At 35.7% G+C, this 21,401-nt stretch overlaps 2 protein-coding genes across 5 annotated transcripts in view; one reads left to right on the top strand and one right to left on the bottom strand.

Annotated features, from left to right (window-relative positions):
• Positions 1-21,401, bottom strand: part of Ift74 (intraflagellar transport 74) — a 103,476-nt gene that overhangs the window by 54,772 nt on the left and 27,303 nt on the right. For all 4 annotated transcript variants that reach the window (XM_017593367.3, NM_001007001.1, XM_063287637.1 and 1 more), the window contains 4 exons: positions 19,325-19,423; positions 19,154-19,214; positions 16,100-16,159; positions 14,073-14,134 (listed from right to left, as the gene is read on the bottom strand). In XM_017593367.3, coding sequence (XP_017448856.1) covers positions 14,073-14,134; positions 16,100-16,159; positions 19,154-19,214; positions 19,325-19,423 — 282 coding nt within the window. The remainder of the gene's footprint in view (positions 1-14,072; positions 14,135-16,099; positions 16,160-19,153; positions 19,215-19,324; positions 19,424-21,401) is intronic.
• Lrrc19 (leucine rich repeat containing 19) lies at positions 1,128-14,185 on the top strand. Its single transcript, NM_001109413.3, has 5 exons — positions 1,128-1,235; positions 6,579-6,659; positions 7,595-8,108; positions 10,433-10,597; positions 11,245-14,185. Exons 2-5 carry the CDS (start codon positions 6,588-6,590, stop codon positions 11,571-11,573), a joined length of 1,080 nt encoding a protein of 359 aa, NP_001102883.1. The 5' UTR covers positions 1,128-1,235; positions 6,579-6,587; the 3' UTR covers positions 11,574-14,185.

The raw sequence follows: 21,401 nt of genomic DNA, 5'->3' as shown, positions 1-21,401 counted from the left end.
GACCCTACGACTAGCAAAAGAAACCTAAACTCAACGTTTCCTACAGACATCTCAGACAACTGTGAATTTCTTTTTTGTTTCTTCACTGGACAGGCAATCCTATTTTTCCTCTGATCATCAATAATTAGCACGTGAATTCTACTGTTAAACTTCAGGTGAGTAAATGAGCTCACCTAGAGGTCATTACTCAACAGAGAAGCGCTGTTTCTTCGGTGCTCACTGTAGATTGTACTGTGCAGCTAGTACTGTACAGCATTCTACTTTACAGAGGGTTAAGATTACATCACAAGGAAGACAACTTATTTTCTGAAGGTATATAATGACTGCCAGGTCTTTAAATGGTTTGAGCACTTTGCCCCTGTAATAACTTGGCGGTTAAGTGACTAATAAAAGCGAGGTGTCGTAAAAATGAGCAAACAACAATGTTGAAAGGCAGTGGAATATAAAATTTGGTGATATATGTTTCATTTGAATCTACCAAAATACAAAATAGCTTTACAATTAACTCACATTACTTTAGTAACTGTACTGGCTGGTTTTGTGTGTCAACTTGACACAAGCTGGAATTATCACAGAGAAATGCTTCCATGAGACCCAGCTGTAAGGTATTTTCTCCCTCCCTAGAGATCAAGGTGGGAGGGCCCAGCCCATTGTGGGTGATGCCGTCCCTGGGCAGGTAGTCTTGGGTTCTATAAGAGAGTAAGCTGAGCAAGCCAGGGGAAGCAAGCCAGTAAGTAACATTTCTCCATGGCCTCTGCTCCTGCTTCCTGATCTGCTCGAGTTCCAGTCCTGACTTCCTTTGGTGATGAACAGCAATGTGGAAGTGTAAGCTGAATAAACCCTTTCCTCCCCAACTTGCTTCTTGGTCAGGATGCTTGTGCAGGAATAGAAACCCTGACTAAAACAGTAACATCTTTCAAAAATACTTTCAATGAGTTACACTTTAAGTCCCAAAATAAAATTGTTAATATTTTGATAAAATTTTGAAGTGAAACACAAGAACTAAGTACACTGTTATTTGTTATACTTTAAAAGTCAAGGATGTCTTTAAGAAACTAGGTTCTAGTCAATCTTTTGCTAAGGAAGTCCAGCTTCTTTGTAATCACTTGTTTATGGGTACAAAGGTTAAAACTGTGGAATGCAACCATCTGACACAGGCTTTTCTAATGGTGTAGGAGAAGCAGAGTAAACTCCTCGAACACACCTGTCTCAGACAGAAAAAGGAGAAAGTAAAGGTAAGCATTTACGTATTTAAAGCCTAGTTGTTGTTAACTTTGTCAAGTCTATAGAACAATCCTTGCCGCTAGTTACTAAAGAGCAAAGAACATGATTGTATTTTCACACTGTCTACTGTAGAAATAATATATATAGACCTAAAAAACAGCCAATGGCTCTTTACCAATAAAGTTGTAATGGAATACAAAGTTCTCATCTAGCTAATCAAAATTTTAAAAACGATTTTTATTGTTTTTTACATTTTTATTTTTAAATGTTAATCAGAAGTCTGAAGTAACTTTAACCTTAAAACAAATTTACATGATTAACAGAATTAGTTGAAACTATTGAAGTTGGATGATTACTATTATTATTAAAGTTTTCAAAAATAATTTCTAATAAGTTAGTTATTATTTGTTTTAAAATATAAAAATCAAAGTAGTTAGAGGAATAATTATAACTCAATCAACCAAAAGCACTGTATTATGGCATAAATATGTAAAATATTGAACGGCAAAATTACTTCGACTTTATTTAACAAAACCAAAATAAATGTAGCATCTTTTTTATCTCACTGCACATATTAAGTCATATCAAAATAACCCAAAATTCCTAAACTTGTACTAAAACTTCCATTTCCAAGAAACACAATTTCCCAATCAGCATCATTTCTTTGTGTATAGATTTAGTTTACCTATGTAAAGAGCTCTTAAATTCATAAACCAGCTAACAGAAACTGAACCTCTAATTCTTCCTGATTTTAATAATTCCCTTTAAAACTCAAAAATCACTTCAAAGTAACTTTCAAATTGAGAAAAATCTTAAACTGTCTTTTTTTAAAAGAGATTTATTTATTTTATATAAGTACAATGTAGCTGTTTTCAGACACACCAGGAGAGGGCATCATTGCAAGATCTCATTGCAGATGGTTGTGAGCCACCATGTGGTTGCTGGGATTTGAACTCAGGACCTCTAGAAGAGCAGTCAGTGCTCTTAACCACTGAGCCATCTCTCCAGCCCATGTTTTTTAAAGCTGTTTTTTTTTTTTAACTGACTTTCTGAAGGAAATGCTTATGTCTGGGGATTTATGTAGTATCACAATGGTTACCATTCACCCTTTATTGAGCTCCACCCTAGCAAAAACTGTAAGCATTATGTGAAAAAAACCTACAAACATGTGGACTAAAAATTTAAACACAGTAATACTGCAATAAGTTGAAAGTGTAAAGCCTTGGCTATATGCTGCTTTTAATTCTAAACATCATTGAGAAAAAACCATTTTTTTCTTTCCTTCAATTTTTATTAAATTGGGTATTTCTTATTTACATTTCAAATGTTATTCCCCTTCCCAGATTCCTGTACCTCAGCCTCCCTCTCCCCTTCTATATGGGTGTTCCCCTCCCCATCCTCCCCGTTACCCTCCTAACTATCCCCTACACTGGGTATCCAACCTTGACAGAACCAAGGGCTTCCCCTTCCACTGGTGCCCCAACAAAGCTATTCACTGCTACCTATGCAGGTGGAGCCCTGGGTCAGTCTGTATAGTCTTTGGTTAGTGGTTTAGTCCCTGAAGTTCTGGTTGGTTGGCATTGTTGTTCTTATGGGGTAGCAAGCCCCTTCAGCTCCTTCAGACCTATCTCTAATTCCTCCAACAGGGGTCCCGTTCTCAGTCCAGTGGTTTGCTGCTGGCATTCGCCTCTGTATTGGACATGTTCTGGCTGCTTCTCTCAGGAGAGATCTATATCTGGTTCCTGTCAGCCTGCACTTCTTAGCTTTATCCATCTTACCTAGTTTTGGTGGATATATATGGGCCAGATGTCGGGCAGGCTCTGAATGGTCGTTCCTTCCGTCTCTGCTCCAAACATTGCCTCCCTTATCCCCTCCTATGCATATTTTTGTTCCCCTTTTAAAGAAGGAGTGAAGCATCTGCATTTTGATCATCCTTCTTCAGTTTCATGTGGTCTGTGCATCTTGGGTAATTAGAAAATTTGAGCTAATATCAACTTATCAAAGAGTTCATACCAAGTGTGTTTTTCTGTGACTGGGTTACCTCACTCGGAATGATATTTTCTAGGTCCATCCATTTACCTATGAATTCAATGAAGTCATTGTTTTTGATAGCTGAGTAGTATTCCATTGTGTAGATGTACCACATTTTCTGTATCCATTCCTCTGTTGAAGGGCATCTGGGTTCTTTCCAGCTTCTGGCTATTATAAATAAGGCTGCTATGAACATAGTGGAGCATGTGTCTTTGTTGTCTGTTGGGGACTCTTTTGGGTATATGCCCAAGAGAAGTATAGGTGGGTCCTCAGGTAGTTCAATGTCCAATTTTCTGAGGAACCTCCAGACTGATTTCCAGAGTGGTTGCACCAGTTTGCAATCCCACCAACAAAGGAGGAGTGTTCCTCTTTCTCCACATCCTCGCCAGCATTTGCTGACACCTGAGTTTTTGATCTTAGCCATTCTGACTGGTGTGAGGTGAAATCTCAGGGTTGTTTTGATTTGCATTTCCCTTATGACTAATGATGTTGAACATTTCTTTAAGTGCTTCTCAGCCATTCGGCATTCCTCAGCTGAGAATTCTTTGTTTAGGTCTGTGCCCCATTTTTAATAGGGTTATTTGTCTCCCTGCAGTCTAACTTCTTGAGTTCTTTGTATATTTTGGATATAAGCCTTCTATCAGTTGTTGGATTGGTAAAGATCTTTTCCCAATCTGTTGGTTGCTCTTTTGTCGTAATAACAGTGTCCTTTGCCTTACAGAAGCTTTGTAGCTTTATGAGATCCCATTTGTCGATTCTTGATCTTAGAGCATAAGCCATTGGTGTTTTGTTCAGGAAATTTTCTCCAGTACCCATGTGTTCGAGACTCTTCCCTAGTTTTTCTTCTATTAGGTTGAGTGTGTCTGGTTTGATATGGAGGTCCTTGATCCACTTGGACTTAAGTTTTGTACAGGGTGATAAGAATGGATCAATTTGCATTCTCCTACATGCTGACCTCCAGTTGAACCAGCACCATTTGCTGAAAATGCTATCTTTTTTCAACTGGATGTTTTGGCTCCTTTGTCAACAATCAAGTGAACATAGGTGTATGAGTTCATTTCTGGGTCTTCAATTCTATTCCACTGGTCGATCTGCCTGTGTCTGTACCAATACCATGCAGTTTTTATCACTATTGCTCTGTAATACAACTTGAGTTTAGGGATAGTGATTTCCCCAGAAGTTCTTTTATTGTTCAGAATAGTTTTCACTATCCTGGGTTTTTGGTTATTCCAAATGAATTTGCAAGAATTGAGTGGGAATTTTGATGGGGATTACATTGAATCTATAGATTGCTTTTGGCAAGAGGAATAAAAGACAATCTAGCTACTAGGCCCAAGTGAATAAAGGAACTCTATTAGATTAAGTTATAGCTGATAAAGCAAATATTACTATTACATCACCTTTTTACCCTCCAGTTCTTAAAATTGTGGCTACAAAGCCTTGTATGTATAGGAAGGAAACAAGTTAAGGACGTTATATTGTAGAATCCAACTAAATTGAAAGAAATTTAATGACATTTGAGAATTTCCCCAAAGTCCAGCAAGTCATTTTACAGGAATGGACATACAGTTTCCTATCAGTCACTTAGTTTCTCACTTTACCACTATACCCCCAAGCAAGATATTAAAAGATTCATGAAAAAGGCTTCCATAAGCTGAAAAAAAGTAAAAATCTGGGGACACAAAACTATTCATAAAAAAGAAGACAACAAAAAAGCACAAAGGGTGAAAAAATAGAGGGAGGGAGGGAGAAGAGGAGGCTGGGGGGGGCGGTGAAGAAAAAAATACAGCCACACATCAGGACCTACTGAAAAGAAAAATACCTACTGAAATGAAAAAAGGGCTAGAATTTAAAAGATGCAGGAAAAATGAACTATAAAGATAAAGTTGAAATATTTCCAAAATGCATAGCAAAATACTAAGAAAAATAGGAAAATAATGATTTGAAAGTTGTTCCAAATGGTCCAATACTCAATTTAGGCAGTTCTACAAATAACATCAATCAATGGAATAATTCAGAAATTAATTTTCTGAGCACTGAGTGATAAATCTTCCAGATTGAAAGGGACAGCCAGGGAACCAGTTGGTCTGATAAAAGCAAACTTTACAAGCACAAGATTATGAAATTGAAAATACTGACTTTAGGTTATTTGAGGGTTGGGGAGAGGCAAGTTATACAAGATGACAAAAAATGAGGGACACATACCTACTGCAACTTAAAGACAGTGGGACAATGGCCATTGCCATTTTGAGAGAAAATTATTTCCTATTTAGAATTAATTTTCTAGCCAAAATCACTTAAAGAAAATAAAAAGGTCCTTCCCATGGTCTTTCTTACAAGTTATGAGGACCCACCAAAAAAAAAAAAAAACCAAAAAACAATAAAACAAGACTAGGGGGCTTGGAGAGTTGGCTCAGTGGTAGAGCGCTTGCCTAGTAAGCGCAAGGCCCTGGGTTCGGTTCCCACCTCTAGAAAAAAAAAAAACAAACCAAGACTAGGAATTCAACAAAGACAACAGAAAATATATACATGAAAGGCAGACGTGAACAGCTGTGGGATCTTCAGTCCACATCTCTAGACTAAGCACATGAACCGGCTCCAGCAGAGACTTTTCCCACCGCTGACATGGAGAGAATACTTATTGTGTACCTACTAATTACTATGGGACAGCATGGGAATAAATTCATGAAAAAAAAAAAAAACAGAAAACTAAACAAGTGGGAAAGAAGCTCAGTTTATCAAGAAAAAGTGTCAAATGGAAAAAGTATTCATGCTATTTTCAGGGTTCAGTAAACAATAATTTTACATGTGGTGATGACATTATCAAACCTTAATATTCATCAGGTAAAAATCATTTAAGTATCTGTAACAAAGTGATGGGTCAATGTACTGGGAATTATGGTAGAGAATACTTGAAAGAAAAGTAGTGATTTTTATCTTCCACAACTACAAATCAATGATATCAATACAACACTCAAATTTAAAATACCAAGAAGCATCGACCTAGAGAAGTATGCACATAATCATAGGCCACACATAGTAAATACATTCCTTTGGGATTTTTCATGTACATATATGCTGAAAATATTTTAACACGACTATTTTTTATTAAGTCTGAAGCTAATAGGACACCCTAGAAAAATCTTAGTGTCCACTGGGGGTGTTTAGTTTGTCAAGGTTAGTAAGAGGATAATGAAAGGCAATGTGAGTGCTTCATACTTTATGTATTTTAAAAGAAAAATTCCCGTAAAAGGAAATCAGGATGTGTCAACACTGTAAAGTCATAGTATCTTTTAAGATGAAATAATTCTCTTTTCTCTTAGGCCTTTGATATGAAAGTCACACGCTTCATGTTTTGGCTTTTCTCCATGCTACTATCCGACAAAAGCCAGGCTTCTGAAACTGTGAGTTTCCACCAGTAATAAAGAAGTTCTCAAACATATACTGTATAAAAATCTAGTCAAATACATAAAAGCAAAAGACTAACCAAAGGAAAATAAACACAACTGACATTACTGAGAACTAATTCTGTGAGCCAGTGAGATGTCTTGGCAGCTAAAGGTGTGTGCCACCAAGGCTACTAACAGCCTGGGTTCCATGTCTAACCCAGCGAGGACTGAAAACAGCCTTCTGCCTCCATGTGTGCCATGACATGCATCTGCATGGAGATTCATGCATGTACACACGCACACACGCACACACGCGCCCACACACACACAAGCAATTATTTACTGTTAAAATACCAAACGTTTAAGGTGTAAAACAAACAGAGATGCTGGGTACTGGTTTGAATATCCAATATTCTTAGGTATGCAATGGTATCTCCACAAACTTCAAAATACTTTGGAACAATTTTCCCATGTATACCTATCTTGTATGCTAAAACATGAAATAAGGTTTTAGTCTGTTTTGTTTGTTTTTTTGAGAAAGCATCTCACGGTGCAGCCAAGGTTGTCCCTGTAGTTGTCAGTCTCCAACCTAAGACTGCACAAGTGCTGGAATCATAGGCATATGCCAATATTTCTGAGTATGTCAACAGAATTGTATTTGCCTGGTATTTCTGTATGAGAAATATTGCAATATTCTTTTTATAGTGCTTATATAGTTAACAGGTGGAAGTTATCTTTGGCTCAGTTATCAAGTGGTTGTATCAGAATTTCCTTACTCTTTAGTTTTCCATTTGCATAAAGAAACACGTTTGCTCTTCCTTTTTTATGTTAAAAGATACCTTTTTCCAGAATGCTCCAATATCTCTTCTTAGATATGTAATTTTGATCAATTCTGGTAGAATTTTTCCTGATTAAATCATATCTATTTTCTTTTCTTTTCTATTTTCTAGGAAGTCAAATGTAATTTCACCAGAAAGAATTATGCTTTGATTCCAGAGGGCATCAGTAGCAATGTTACCATCCTTGATCTCAGTTATAACCAAATTACTCTGAATGCTTCAGACACCAGGACGCTACAGATGTACTCTTTACTCACCGAGCTTTACTTGATGGAGAACAACATCACGGCCTTATATAACAATACGTTCAGTAATCTCCTCAACCTAGAAATTTTAAATATCTGTGGAAATTCAATCAGTGTAATTCAACAGGGTTCATTTGTTGGTTTAAATGAGCTAAAACAATTATTTCTTTGCCAAAACAAAATATTACAACTAACTCCTGATACACTTGTGCCTCTAAACAACCTGAAAGTTCTGGATCTTCGAGGCAATCTGATAAGCCTCTTCCATGCACCACGGCTATCTCATCTGGAGTTGCTAACTCTGGACGGAAATCCATGGAACTGTACCTGTGGTCTACTTGACTTGCAGAACTGGCTAAACACGTCTAATGTGACATTAGGTAAGCTCTCCTACTCCAAGTCAAGCAATAAGACAATGTGACTGAGCTTCGATGGCTTATGTCAGAATTAGAAGAGTTTTATAAAAGGAAGCAGCTGGGCTGGAAATACTGCTCAATGGTAGACACAGGCCTTGAACTTCATTTCACAGTTAAACCAAAACCAAACCAAACACCACACACACACACACACACACACACACACACGCACACGCACACGCACACGCACACGCACACGCACACGCACACGCACACGCACACGCACACACACACACACACACCTCTGTCTGAAGGAAATTTCAGAATACATATGCTCTCACCCAACCTTGTAGAGGGTGATAACTTAAAAGAATGATATAAACAAGAAAGACAATATTAAACATGAAGAGTCATTATAAAACATTAATTTTATATGTCAGGTGTGATAGGGCATACCTTCAGTTCCAGAACATGGGAGGCAGAGGCAGATAGATCTCTGTGAGTTCCAGACCAGCCAGGAATACACAGTAAGGTTCTAGCTTTAAAAAAAGGTGTTCAATTTCTTTTTAAGACAGGGAATTGACTAGGCATTTCTTTTCTGGCCTGAGAATTTAGCAGAATCCCAGCCTTACAACTAATTGGCTGAGTGACCTTTAAAGATGTACAAAACAAACCTCTCCAAGCCTTGTTGCTTATTTCTCATGTGTACATAATGTGTGTACATAACACATACTTTTAGGGATTTTGCAAAGATTAAGAAAAACAGTTCCCAGAAGGTACTAATTCTCACCATCTCACAAGGTAAGAAGGGCTACTAACAGCTATAATTATCTTACTATTATATTGCTCATACTGTTGCTTTTATGTTCCTTTCTTGCCCCCCCCCCCCAGGTTTCTGAGAGAGCAGATTTTCTGCTATCTTTTCCTCTACTTAAGTCAATATTATGGAAGACTCTTTGCCTAAATTTGAACAAGTATAAGAACTTTCTAGTTGGGGACTAAAGAGACGGCTTGCACTGCTGAAGACTGAAGCAGATCCAGGTCCTGGTCCTAACACCAAAGTCAGGCAGCTCACGACTGCCTATCACTTTAGTTTCAGGGGATTTGACACCCTCTTTTGGCCCCCATGTGCATGGTACATATACAGTTTAGCAGGTACACACATACAAATAAATAATAAAGATGGAAATAATGAACAAACCAAAGAAAGAAGAAAGAAAGACAGACAGACGGACAGACAGACAGAAAGAGAAGAGAAAGCTTGTGTAAATGACATAAACAGCCTCCTGTCCCCCTGTATTGTTCATAGGTGGTACACTTCCAGGAGATAAATTTTAACTGAATTTATGGAGAAGATAAGCTTTACCATCTTTGCTGTTGAAATTTAGTTTGCATTAGTCTTTAAAACTAAGAAACATCCTATTTTAAAGGCAAGAAAATTATCAAATACTATTTTACCTGGAAATGTTTTTAAAGACTACCATAGCAATCCGTTTTGATTTTTCATCCTCTCCCTCTCCCTCTCTCAATCATTTGGCCTGACACGAATTTTTCTTTTTTCCTTTTATTGCTAACAGATTTACTTTCCCACACAATATATCTTGACTATAGCTTCTTTCCCTCTACTCCTCCCAGCGCCTTCTCGCCTTCCCTTCCATCTGGATCCGCCCCCTTTTTGTGTCTCACTAGAAAACAAACAGGCTTTTAAGATATAATAATAAAATATAATAAGATAAAATGAAAATATAACACCTCAGAAAAAAATGCTCAAGAACTTCCTATATATTCTTTAGAGTATTCTATCACAAAATACACAAGATGTGCCTAGTTCTAGCACTGGGGACTGAACTCAAGGTGCTGCCTTCTTTGGTACTACACATCATGCTCCACTTGGAAACCAGATCTTAATCATAAAATTTCCCAACATAAAAACCAAATGATAAACACATGCTTCATTTAATCTATATAACAGGAATATGGATCAACACTCATGTGTACATGTAAATATATCAAGTGTCACCTTATGATAAAAGACTGTGGTTCACTTATTTTGAATTATACGTATAAGTATTTCCCTGCATGTATGTGCACCATGTGTATATGTGATGCCTGCAAATTTCACAGGAGGGCCCTGGATTCTCCAGAACTAGAGTTAAAGATGATCACGAGTCACCATGTGGAAGCTGGAAAATCAATGCAGCCTCTCTGCAGCAGTAGCCAGTGCTTTTAGCTACTGAACCATCCTTCCAACTCTTCTCATCATCTAATGAGAAAGACTTACCAAACTTCTAAATACTTTACAAACTACTACTACTACTATCTATAATACATCTTTATTTCTTTACCAGAAAACGAGAGCATCACCACGTGTAACTACCCAGATGACCTAAAGCACTACAGCATTAAGTCGGCACCCTTTACAACTGAATGCCACTCTAAATTTATTTCTACTATAGCTGAAGACCTTTATATTGATTTTAATAGATCTTTAAAGAACTTAACGTGGAACTCAGGTAATGTACTGGTTTTCAGTATTACTACTATTGCTTAAAGTATCGGCACTAAACACACTGTTCTTTTTTGTCTTTTACTCTTTTGAGTTTCAAGGAAGAATGTAAAAGAACAATTCATCTCAACAAAAATTTATAAAATATTGGAATTCTAACATATGCTCAATTAGATACCATGTACTTGATATAAATATTAATTAGTTACTAGACACAACACTTCACATGTGTAAGTTAATGGTTTTAACAATCCCTGGTTTTCTTTTAATATATTGCATATTTGAGGAGATCCAAGTCTAAGCACGAAATTCATTTATGTGTCAAAAATACCACATGTCTGTAGTCTGGAGATAATCTATTCAGTACTTTTTGGGAATCTATCTTTTTACTGTGACCTGTCTGTTGCTGCCTTTTATGAGTTACCACTTGTGAAATCATGGTAGAACTCAAAAAGTTAAGTTACAAACTACGGACCATCTTGGGTTCTTTAAGTTAGGGCTGCTCAACCTTTAGTCATTTTGGAAAATGAAGTTCCTTGTCCACCCTTGTCTTTAGTGTATTAGTAATTTTATTCACCAAAAACTGTAAAATATGTTCCTTTCCAATACAGCTTGACTTTGTCAACTTAACAAACTCTCTGTCTTCTATTTAAGAGCATGAGCCTCTGGGGAAAAGCTGGGCTTTCCTGGTCGGCGTTGTCGCCACTGTCCTGCTAACCTCACTGCTCATCTTCATTGCTATCAAGTGTCCAATATGGTACAATATTCTGCTGAGTTACAACCATCATCGCCTAGAAGAGCACGAAGCAGAAACCTATGACCAAGGCCTTACAAGAAACCCAAGTTCTCTTTCACAGATAACAGATACCAACTCTGAAGACAACACAGTAATATTTGAACAGTTGCATTCATTTGTGGTAGACGATGATGGGTTTATTGAAGACAGATACATAGATATCAATGAGGTACATGAAGAAAAGTAATTTTATCATGTTGAAATTTTGAAAATAGCTTAGACAAAAAGATTTTTATTTGGCCAACAAAACTATAACCAGTAGACCTTCATATTAATTAGTACTTTATATAAATATCAGTTACTATTTTTTACTGTATTGCACAAAAAAGTCCAAATCCAATAACTCATATACTAGTTAGCTAAAAGTTTAATAATTTACCTATACTACCAGCAATTACTAGTGTCAGCAGTGTTCAGGAAACTACAGACTGATAAAAACAAGGCCAAAGGACAATTATCAACTAAAATGAACAAATTCTGGTATTAACAAATACACTTGCTGAGATGCCTTAAATTATACTGAAATTTTAATCAATAAAAAAATATAAATTTAAAAATGAGGAACGGGAGCTTTAACTATATAATTTGGTGTTATGTTCACAAATGAATTCACAGAATGAGAATATTTTCTAATGCTGTCTGAACTTAAAAAACAAAATTTCCGGGGTTGGGGATTTAGCTCAGTGGTAGAGCGCTTGCCTAGGAAGCGCAAGGCCCTGGGTTTGGTCCCCAGCTCCGAAAAAAAGAACCAAAAAAAAAAAATTTCCTTAAAATTTTGTAGTAATTTTAAAGCACAGGGGCAATAATTTGGAATAACCCCTTACTAATCACTACTGTCTGTATTTGACAATAATTGTTAAGAAGAGTTCCACATATAATTGCCATACTTAATATTATAATGGCTCCTAAACTAGGCATCATAACTAATTATGAATTTTCTTTAAAAGAAGAAAACAGTTCTCTACTTCTTTTGGGAGATTATTTCTAAAACAATTCTGAGCTAGAACTGAGAATATTTAAGTGCTCCCAATACATCTCTGTTTCAATAAACAGAGCAATGTTTCCCAAATTGTTTTCTAGGACACTGATTTTCTGCAATAACACTGACAAGCATTTATAGAGAAAGGAAAAGGTACCTGGTCAAATTACTAAAAGAATTTAAATCTAAACATGATGAAAGATTTTTTTTTCCTTTAGTACTTATATAGATTTTACTAAGTTCAGGTGTTCTCTGATAACTCAGGAGTACAGTACTGAGTTTTTGAAGCGCATCTGCATAGCATGTGCAAATCCCTAAGTCCCTGGGTTTCCTCCCCCCCACCCTTCTTCCCTCCCTGTGTGTCTGTGAGTGTGTGTGTGTGATATATACACACACACTCACATACACAGACACACACAGAAATGTCAAAATTTATTTAATAAACCCTTTCTTGAAAGAATAACTAATAGTTTACAGCATATTAATAGATCAAAAGACACATTCTGGAAAAAAAATCCCTAACATAGGAAGGGTCTATCTAAAGTGAGATGTTTACCAATTCTCTTATAGTAGCTGAGCTACAAATATGATTTGAACAACTTAACAGTTTAGAGTAGAATTAAAAATCAGCAAAATCTGTATTTTACCATTCTATATGTGGAAAAACTAAGTGTATTTATTTGCATCTTTTAGAGATAAAGCGATCTGTAAAACAGTGAACTATACTTATGAAGTAGTGTAACACACTTCTGTGATTTTCTTTGTCTGCATACATGGGAAGGGAGAGTGGCCAGAGCTGAAGATCGAACAGCTAGAAATGTGATGACACAACAATCATGTGATGATACATGAGTATACAATGCTCTGATGTCCAGTTTCCCTTCAATAAAGATATTCAAAACAATGTACATGATACCTTCTTTTAAAAAAGACTAATAATGAAGATCTATCCATAATCTGCAAATAATACTCATCAATGACAATGTATAAAGCCTACTGATCGATTACTCCTTTCATTAAAGTGGAACTAAAGGTCATAATTCAATCTAGTTAAAAGCCTGGGTTAAAATTCTAAGTGGCAGATATAAAAACATAATTCATCTTAGAGTTTAAGTCTTTAGAAGCAGAAATCATATTTATAGAACTGGGTAGTCCTTTCCTTTGTATAAAATTTAGCTCCTTGGGAGTAAATAAGACAGCATATATTTGACAATTAGATAAATTTTCTATTAAGATGTTATGGTAGATTAAGAAAAGATGATACATTTTCTATTACAAATATATACTTTAAATGAGAGTTCAGTAAGATGCCAGCTGTGGTTCCTGCCTGTGGTTCCAGCACTTGGGAGGCTGAGGCAGAAGGATCCTTGTGAGTCTGAGATAGCCTACACTACAGAGGACGATACCGACTCATGAGAATCCAACAATTAAGGGCTGGAGAGATGGCTCAGGGGTTGGGAGCACTGGGTGCTCTTCCGGATGCCCACATGGCAGCTCACAGGTCTCTGTGGCTCAGTGCCAGGGGCTCCAATGCCCTTGCACAGACATAGACACAGGCAGAACGCCAGTGCACATGAAATAAAAATAAATAAAAGTTTAATCAACAATTAACAAAAAAGCAAAATAAGAGAAAAAGTTAAAATTTTATAAGGAAACGATTCACAAGTTAAACCATCTACCAAAACTCGTTTATACATGTGAACTTACGCTTGTCTTTCGGTAAATATGACATCCATACTTTGTGTTTCTCGATCATTTTGAGCTTTAAGCTGTATAAACAATTAACACAGACATTATTCATTAGAAAAATGGTAACCACCAAACCAGATTCTCTCAGTAAAGATTACTCTAAAGGTTATGATTTAAATGAGATTATCATAATAATGCCAAATGCAAAAGTTAGAAAAAATTACAACTTTCCTCTAACAAGGAAAACTACCAGATAAATTTAGTCCTTATATTAACATAAGTGGGCTGGAGAGATGGCTCAGTGGTTAAGAGCACTGACTGCTCTCCGGAGAGGTCCTGAGTTCAAATCCCAGCAACCACATGGTGGCTCACAACCATCTGTAATGAGATCTGATGCCCTCTTCTGGTGTGTCTGAAGACAGCTACAGTGTACTCATATAAATACAATAAATATTAAAAAACCTTTAAAAAAAAACAACATAAGCTCACACCAAGATAATACTTTTTTCTTTAGTGATCTGTCCAATAATCAAATATTTAAACCTAATTTATGTAAACAACATTTCAGCAATTTATTCTCTGTTCAATAAATAGTTGATTAGGGGCTAGAGAGATAGCTCAGTGGTTAAGACAGCTCTTCCAGAGGTTCCAAATTCAATTCCCAGCAACCACACAGTAGCTCACAATCATCTGTAATGGGATCCGATGTTGCCTTCTGGTGTGTCTGAAGACAGCTACAGTGTATTCATATAAATTAAATAAATAAAAAAAATAGATAAATATTTGATTAGCTATATGCTGAATCTAGAACCAATATGATTTTGTTCTTAAATCCTTCATGATTTCCTAATGACTCCTAGCTGACTGTATTTCTATCCCTAGACCTGAATCTGGATATACCACAAACAACTGACCAAATACTTTTCAAAATTTTTGTTATTTATTTCTAGCCATAATACTCACTTCTAAATTTTTTAAAATAAAAGTAATTTACTAAATTATTTTAGAACCGCAAATTTAAAAGACATTTTAAAAATTCTGGGGTTTTAGGGTTCATGGTGGCGGTGGTGGTGTTAGTGGTGGTGGTAGTGGCGGTGGCGGTGGCGGTGGTGGTTGTGTGTTGTTTTTAGCCAGGCTGTTGTGAGGTGTGTCATGTCTCAGTACTCAAGAAGCAGAGATAGACATCTCTGAGTTCAAGGCCAGCCTGGCCTACTGAACATTTCCAGGATAGCTAGGGTTATGTAAGAAAACCCTGTCTTGAAAAAAATAATTTTTTAAAAATGCTGTTTTCATAGAAGTCTTTAATCATGTAAATAATTATACAAAGTATAAGCTATAGATCTTGTTATACCTTATTCAAATATTTAAAATAAAAATACATTAGAAACTAACATGAACACAAATTCTCATTTAGCAAAGACAGTATTATTAGCTATAGCTGCTATCATATCCATTCTTTTCCCTTCTTGTTATAAAAACTGAGAGATTGGGGAGGTAGCTCAGCAGTTAAGAGCACGAGCTGCTCTTCCGGAACATTGGTTTGTTCTCTAGCACTTACATGGGGGCTCGCAGCTATCTGTTACTCTAGTTTCAGGCAATGTAACCCCTTTTTCTAGCCTCTGAGGGCACAAGATACAGTCATCTATACAGACAAACATCCATACACTTTAAATAATTAATCAATCTTTAAAAATTATTAGAACTTTAAAGATAGTATTTCTATTGAGTTTTAATTCTATTTGTAAAATAATAAAACCTAAAGACATTTAAGTTAAAACCAAAATATTGTTAACTAATATATATCCAAGCAATATAGTTGGAAGTTCCTTAGTGCAAGATCAGCTGAAACAGCTTTATTAAGATATTAAAACACTCCAACACCAACACAGACTTAAAAGAACAATGAAAGTTGGCAAATAATCATCATGGTATTAATGATCAGAGTCATAACTGCCACAAAGCAGTTTTATCAAACTACTTCTAGATAAATCCTTTATTTTAGAGGATATGATTTATATGCAGTTATTGATAATATATTTTCTTACCATGTTGTAATCATTCATTACTTCTTCCATTTCGGTATTGGTATTAAGTTTATCTACCAACTAAAAGAAAAAATATATTAAAAAAAAGCATCATTTTGTTAGCCTTAATGTTCTAGGTAAGTCTTAATATACATACTTTTTAAATAATTATCTAGTCATTTCAGTGTTAATCCTTCCACATATCTTATTTTCTAAGAAAAAAATAGTTACAATAAACCAACCATACTCATCATTTGGTCAGTAAGTAAACGAAATTTCTGAAGTAGCAAAGTGAGAAATAATGAAATACTATCCCTTTAAGACCATACCCCGAAGAGCTTTGCCTGCTCTGAAAAAACCAAATTTATAGAGTATGAAACAGAAATAAAGCAGCTTTGGAAATTGTCTGCTACTTGTATTTTTCCTCCTTCTGGAAAATATTAACTGTTTTACAAATTTATAATAGTGAAAATATAAAACAACTTTCTTTCCCAAAAAATTAAAAAACAAAGAAACAAACAAACAAACCCACTAGAACAAAGCATAAACAGTGCATTAGGCCTAACCCTTAAGTAAAGAAGTGTATCAGCGAGTAACTGCACAGCTTTGCCTTGTCCCAAGAGTGCTTGGGAACCGGGACCTGTGTCAGCTCAGTTTTCCTAGTACTCTAAATTATAGTCCAGGTTCTAAAGAAATTGAGGAAGTAACAGAGCCAGAATTTAAATTTATATATGTATATATTATATATATATATATAAATATTATACATATATTTTCCATTCTGCTACTTTAAACATTTAGTTTACTTATTGACCAAACGATAAGTATGTTTAGTTTTTTATTGTAACTATTTTATCCTTAGAAAATAAGATATGTGGAAGGATTAACACTGAAATGACTAGATAACTATATATATATATTTTGGGACAGGTCTTGGCTGCTCTGAAACTTGCAATACAGACCAGGCTCATCTGGAACTCAAAGACTTGAGTGCCTCTGCCTCTGGAGTGCTAGAATTGAAGCACTTTGGCAGAATTTTGTTCTTTTTAAGGAATGTTTTTAACTGTGGGATTCCTTTTTGTTTTTTGGAGGGAGGGGGATGGGGGTCGGCTTTTACTAAATAAAAGTTCAAACTAGTCAAAAAAAATAATCAAAATAGTCAAAAAACTACTTAGGTACAGTTGACAATAGACTAATAAGCCTTATTGTTATATTTAGAGCATTCTAATCTACATATTTTAAAAATGTAATACTTTTTTGTATTTGTAATATAAATTAGTGGTAGTAAAACCTAAAATATCTGAATGCTAGATATATCAGATCACTAATTAATTTCTTGCCATTCAACAAAGGTTAGCTCATTAATCCCATAAATAGCATGTTTTGCATATTATTAATTTACTTTCTAATTCATTCTTTGACATTTTATATTTAACTAATACATTCTAACATAAGTAAAAAAATTTAACATTTAAATATTTTATAAAATCAAGTTTTCTTTAAAAAAAGAGTCTGATTTTTTCATATTTAAAGTAGAACATCAGGCGCTAAAAACGTAGCACAGCAGTCAAAAACACAGGCTGCTCTTACAGGGGACGTTTGTTCAGCTCCTCCCACCCATATCAGGCAGCTTTGACTGCCTATGGCTCGAGGTCTAGATATTCAACACCCTCACCCTCTCTGGCCTCTGAGGGTGCCTGCACTCATGTGCACATACACATAATTAAAAGTAAAACAAGATCTATAAAACAATAATACTCTAAAACAGAACATAAAGAAAATCCTAATTAATATTGGGTTTCAAAGTGTTATAAACTGTGGTGGTCAGCAAATTTAAGAACTACAATGTGGGGTTGGGGATCTAGCTCAGTGGTAGAGCGCTTGCCTAGCAAGCACAAGGCCCTGGGTTAGGTCCCCAGCTCCAGAAAAAAAGGGAAAAAAGAAAAAAAAAAAGAAAAAAAAAGAAAAGAAAAACAAAGAACTACAATGTACTCTAATTAGCAACATTTCATTGGAAAATATTAACAATATCAATCAGTTATATCATAATTTGCCTACTCAGTAGTCAAAGACAAAAAAACCTCCACTTCAGCAACTCAAGGCACCATAACTGTTTAATGTACCTAACAAATTAGAAGAAAATCCTGATACTAGGACTTCCTCGGAGGTTGTGTCACTTCAAGGACAGGACGTTACCAGCATTACCAAGATGACTGTCCAAAGTGGGAAACATCCGTCATGGAACTATTTTTATACAAAAACTGTATTTTGACAGAATATGTACAAAAGTAAACATACAAACGGAGGTAATCTGTATGCTACAAAAATATCTGTTTCATGATGACAACACTCCATAACAAGGTAAAAGGTATTATTAAAGCAATGAGATAAATAAATTGCAATGATTTTTTAAAATTATTGTTTAAGTATTTATAGGAAAACTCTTGTATATAATTTATAAATGTCTGTAAAGAGGATGGGGTGCAAGACAGCTCAGCAAGTAAGACACTTCCTACTGCAGCTGGGGACCTGTACCTGATTCCCGCGTCCCACACAGAAGACAGCGAGTCACACAGGCTATCCTCTGACCTCCAGGAAGTGTCTGGAGTCAGACACAGACACGTAAATAAATAAATAGTAAGTAAAATAAATGTATTTTAAAATATTTTTTAAGATGCAAACAAAATTGAAAGAATTCCTATCAATATGTTAAATCAAGTTATTTCTAGGGAGAGAAAGGAAGAAGAAATGAAATGGGTAATTTAATTTCTGAATTCTTCCAGTTTCAATTTTTCTCAAGAATAAACATATTGATGTAGTATTTAGTATTTTAAAAAAAATTAAGATTTATTTTATGTGAGTACACTGTCACTATGTTCATGCACACCAGAAGAGGGTACCAGATCTCAATATAGATGATTGTGAGTCACCATGTGGTTGCTGGGATTTGAACTCAGGACCTGTGGAAGAGCAGTCAGTGCTCTTAACCACTGAGCCATCTCTCCAGCCCCCTAAGAAAATATTAAGTGTCAAGAAAAAAAATTAAGAGAAATTCTCTGAGAAAAAAGGCAATACCATATTGTAGTCTGCTAGTTGTCCTTGAAAGTCTTTAATTTCCACAGCTAATGTCTCTGCCCTATAAACAAAAGCAAATGCATTTATAAATTTCTAAACAGATTAAGAACTGTATGGATGGTATACACATATTCAAAAGATCCCGTATGTTTTAACTGTAAGATTACTCACCTCTTTTCATATGACAAATATACTGAATTTTCTTGGTTGTACATTTCTATCTCTTTCTGAAGTTTATTAATTTCAGTTGTAAGTTCACTTATTTTGCTCCTAATTGAAAAGAAAGAAGAAATTCAGGAATGCTTCTAAGTCAGAAAAGACTCCTAACAAATAAACTTTTCATAAATGTATAACAATATCAAATTCACTTACAAAGAATAGTTTCAGGAGTTTGTGTGACTAAGAATAGGAACTATCTCATCTTATTCAACTGAGCAAATGAGAAAAAATGACTGGCATAGAGTCTCCAGTCATTAAGAAAAATAAACAGGCCAGGCACTGTAGTATACACTTTTGATCTCAACATGCAGGGAGGCAGAGGCAAGAAGGTCAATGCAAGTTTGAAGACAGCCTAGTCTACACAGTGAGTTTCCAATCAGTTTGTGTTACAGAATGAGACACTGTCTCAAAAAACAGAAGCCAAACCAAAAACCAAAGGAAAACAGAGATACATCACCAGGACAGCTAAGGAAAGACATTAAGTAGAGACGAATTAATATTTTTTCTTTATAGAGGGATTGGAGTAGCTTAGTAGGCAAGAGCAGAATTCATTTCTGAGCACCAACATGGAGAGTTACAGAGAGCTCATAACTCTCTGTAACTCCAGTTCCAGGGGATCCAATGCCCTCTTCTGAGTTCCACAGGCAAAGGGTATACATGGGCCCTAATTACATATATGCATGTACAACATTCAAACACATTAAATTAAAATGGTGTGTTTCTTTATTTAGAGATCATATAAAAGGCATAAAGCCAGACTTGGTGGCACACACCTTTAATCCCAGCAGAAAAAGCAGAGGCAGGTGGATCTTAGTGAGTTGAGACCAGCCTGATCTACATAATGAGTTCTGGGACAGCTGAAACTATACACTGAGATCCTGACTCAAAATAATTACCTAAAAAGGCTTATAAATTAATTAAAATTAGGGCAAGCTTGTAATAAATAACCAAATACACACTTACATAAGTTTTTATAATAATTAAGGTATTATAAATATATACTTCCTTTCTTAATACTACAATCAGTGATATTTCAATTATGTGAATAGAATAACCCTAAAATAGCATAAGATTACTTTCTAAAAAAAAAAGAACGTATGATCTGAATGTCTATGTTCCCTCTAAAATTCTCACTGAAATTTAATCAACTTAACAGTATTAAAGAAATTAAGCCTTTTCCAGGTATAATAGCACAAACCTTAAATCCCAGCACTTAGCATGCAGAAGCAGGCAGATCTCTGTGAGTTTGAGTCGAGCCTGGTCTACAAAGTGAGTTCCAAGACAGACAGGGCTATGTAAAAAGACCCAATCTCAAGCCAGGCTATTTCATGGATGTTAGTGCCTTAGAGTTATATTGGCCTCATTTCTCTTTCATGATGTAAAGGGAAGAATGTGCCAGTTATAAGGAACAGACTCTAAACAGACACCAACCCTCCTAGCTCCTTAACTGTAAGATTTCCCAACTTCTGTAATGTGGAAAAAATAAATTCTTGTTGTAGTTTATAACTTAACCAGTCTTGGGTATTTTATTATGGCAACACAAACAGACTGAGACAAAATGTATAACTTGCATACACAAATCAACATAAAATCATAAAATCTCAGCCTAGGGCTAGGAAGAAAGCTTAGCTGGTAACATACTCGCTTTGCAAGCACAAGGACCTCAGTCCAATTCCCAGAACCCATGCAAACAGCTGGGTTTGATGATGGCTCATGCTTGTAACCCTGCCCTGGGGAAGCAGGAACAGGGGACCACTGAGGTTCAACAGCCAGCATCCTACCTAGCTCTTTAGTAAGCTCCAAGGTCACAAAGAGAACCTGTCTCAAAAACAAAAGTAGATGACATCTGAAAAGTGACACTCTGTTCTCCAGTACCCACATCTAACCATATAAGTGTATGAAAATCTGTCCAGACATATATACTACAATACATACATATATCCACCTCCCTGTACCACACAAATTTCAATCTAACTGTATTATCACGCAATGCATCTTATTATCTAGAAATTGTGTTAGAATACAAAAT

This window comes from Rattus norvegicus, chromosome 5 (genome assembly GCF_036323735.1).
Source record: "Rattus norvegicus strain BN/NHsdMcwi chromosome 5, GRCr8, whole genome shotgun sequence".
Lineage (NCBI taxonomy): Eukaryota > Metazoa > Chordata > Mammalia > Rodentia > Muridae > Rattus > Rattus norvegicus.
This window is presented reverse-complemented; position numbering and strand designations above follow the sequence as displayed.

Excerpts from the sequence above, each read along its gene's own strand:
- Lrrc19 (NM_001109413.3), top strand. The coding sequence starts at position 6,588 with ATGAAAGTCACACGCTTCATGTTTTGGCTTTTCTCCATGCTACTATCC. Across the intron at positions 6,660-7,594 it reads AAAGCCAGGCTTCTGAAACT|GAAGTCAAATGTAATTTCAC; the intron begins GTGAGTTTCCAC and ends TCTATTTTCTAG. Across the intron at positions 8,109-10,432 it reads CACGTCTAATGTGACATTAG|AAAACGAGAGCATCACCACG; the intron begins GTAAGCTCTCCT and ends TTTCTTTACCAG.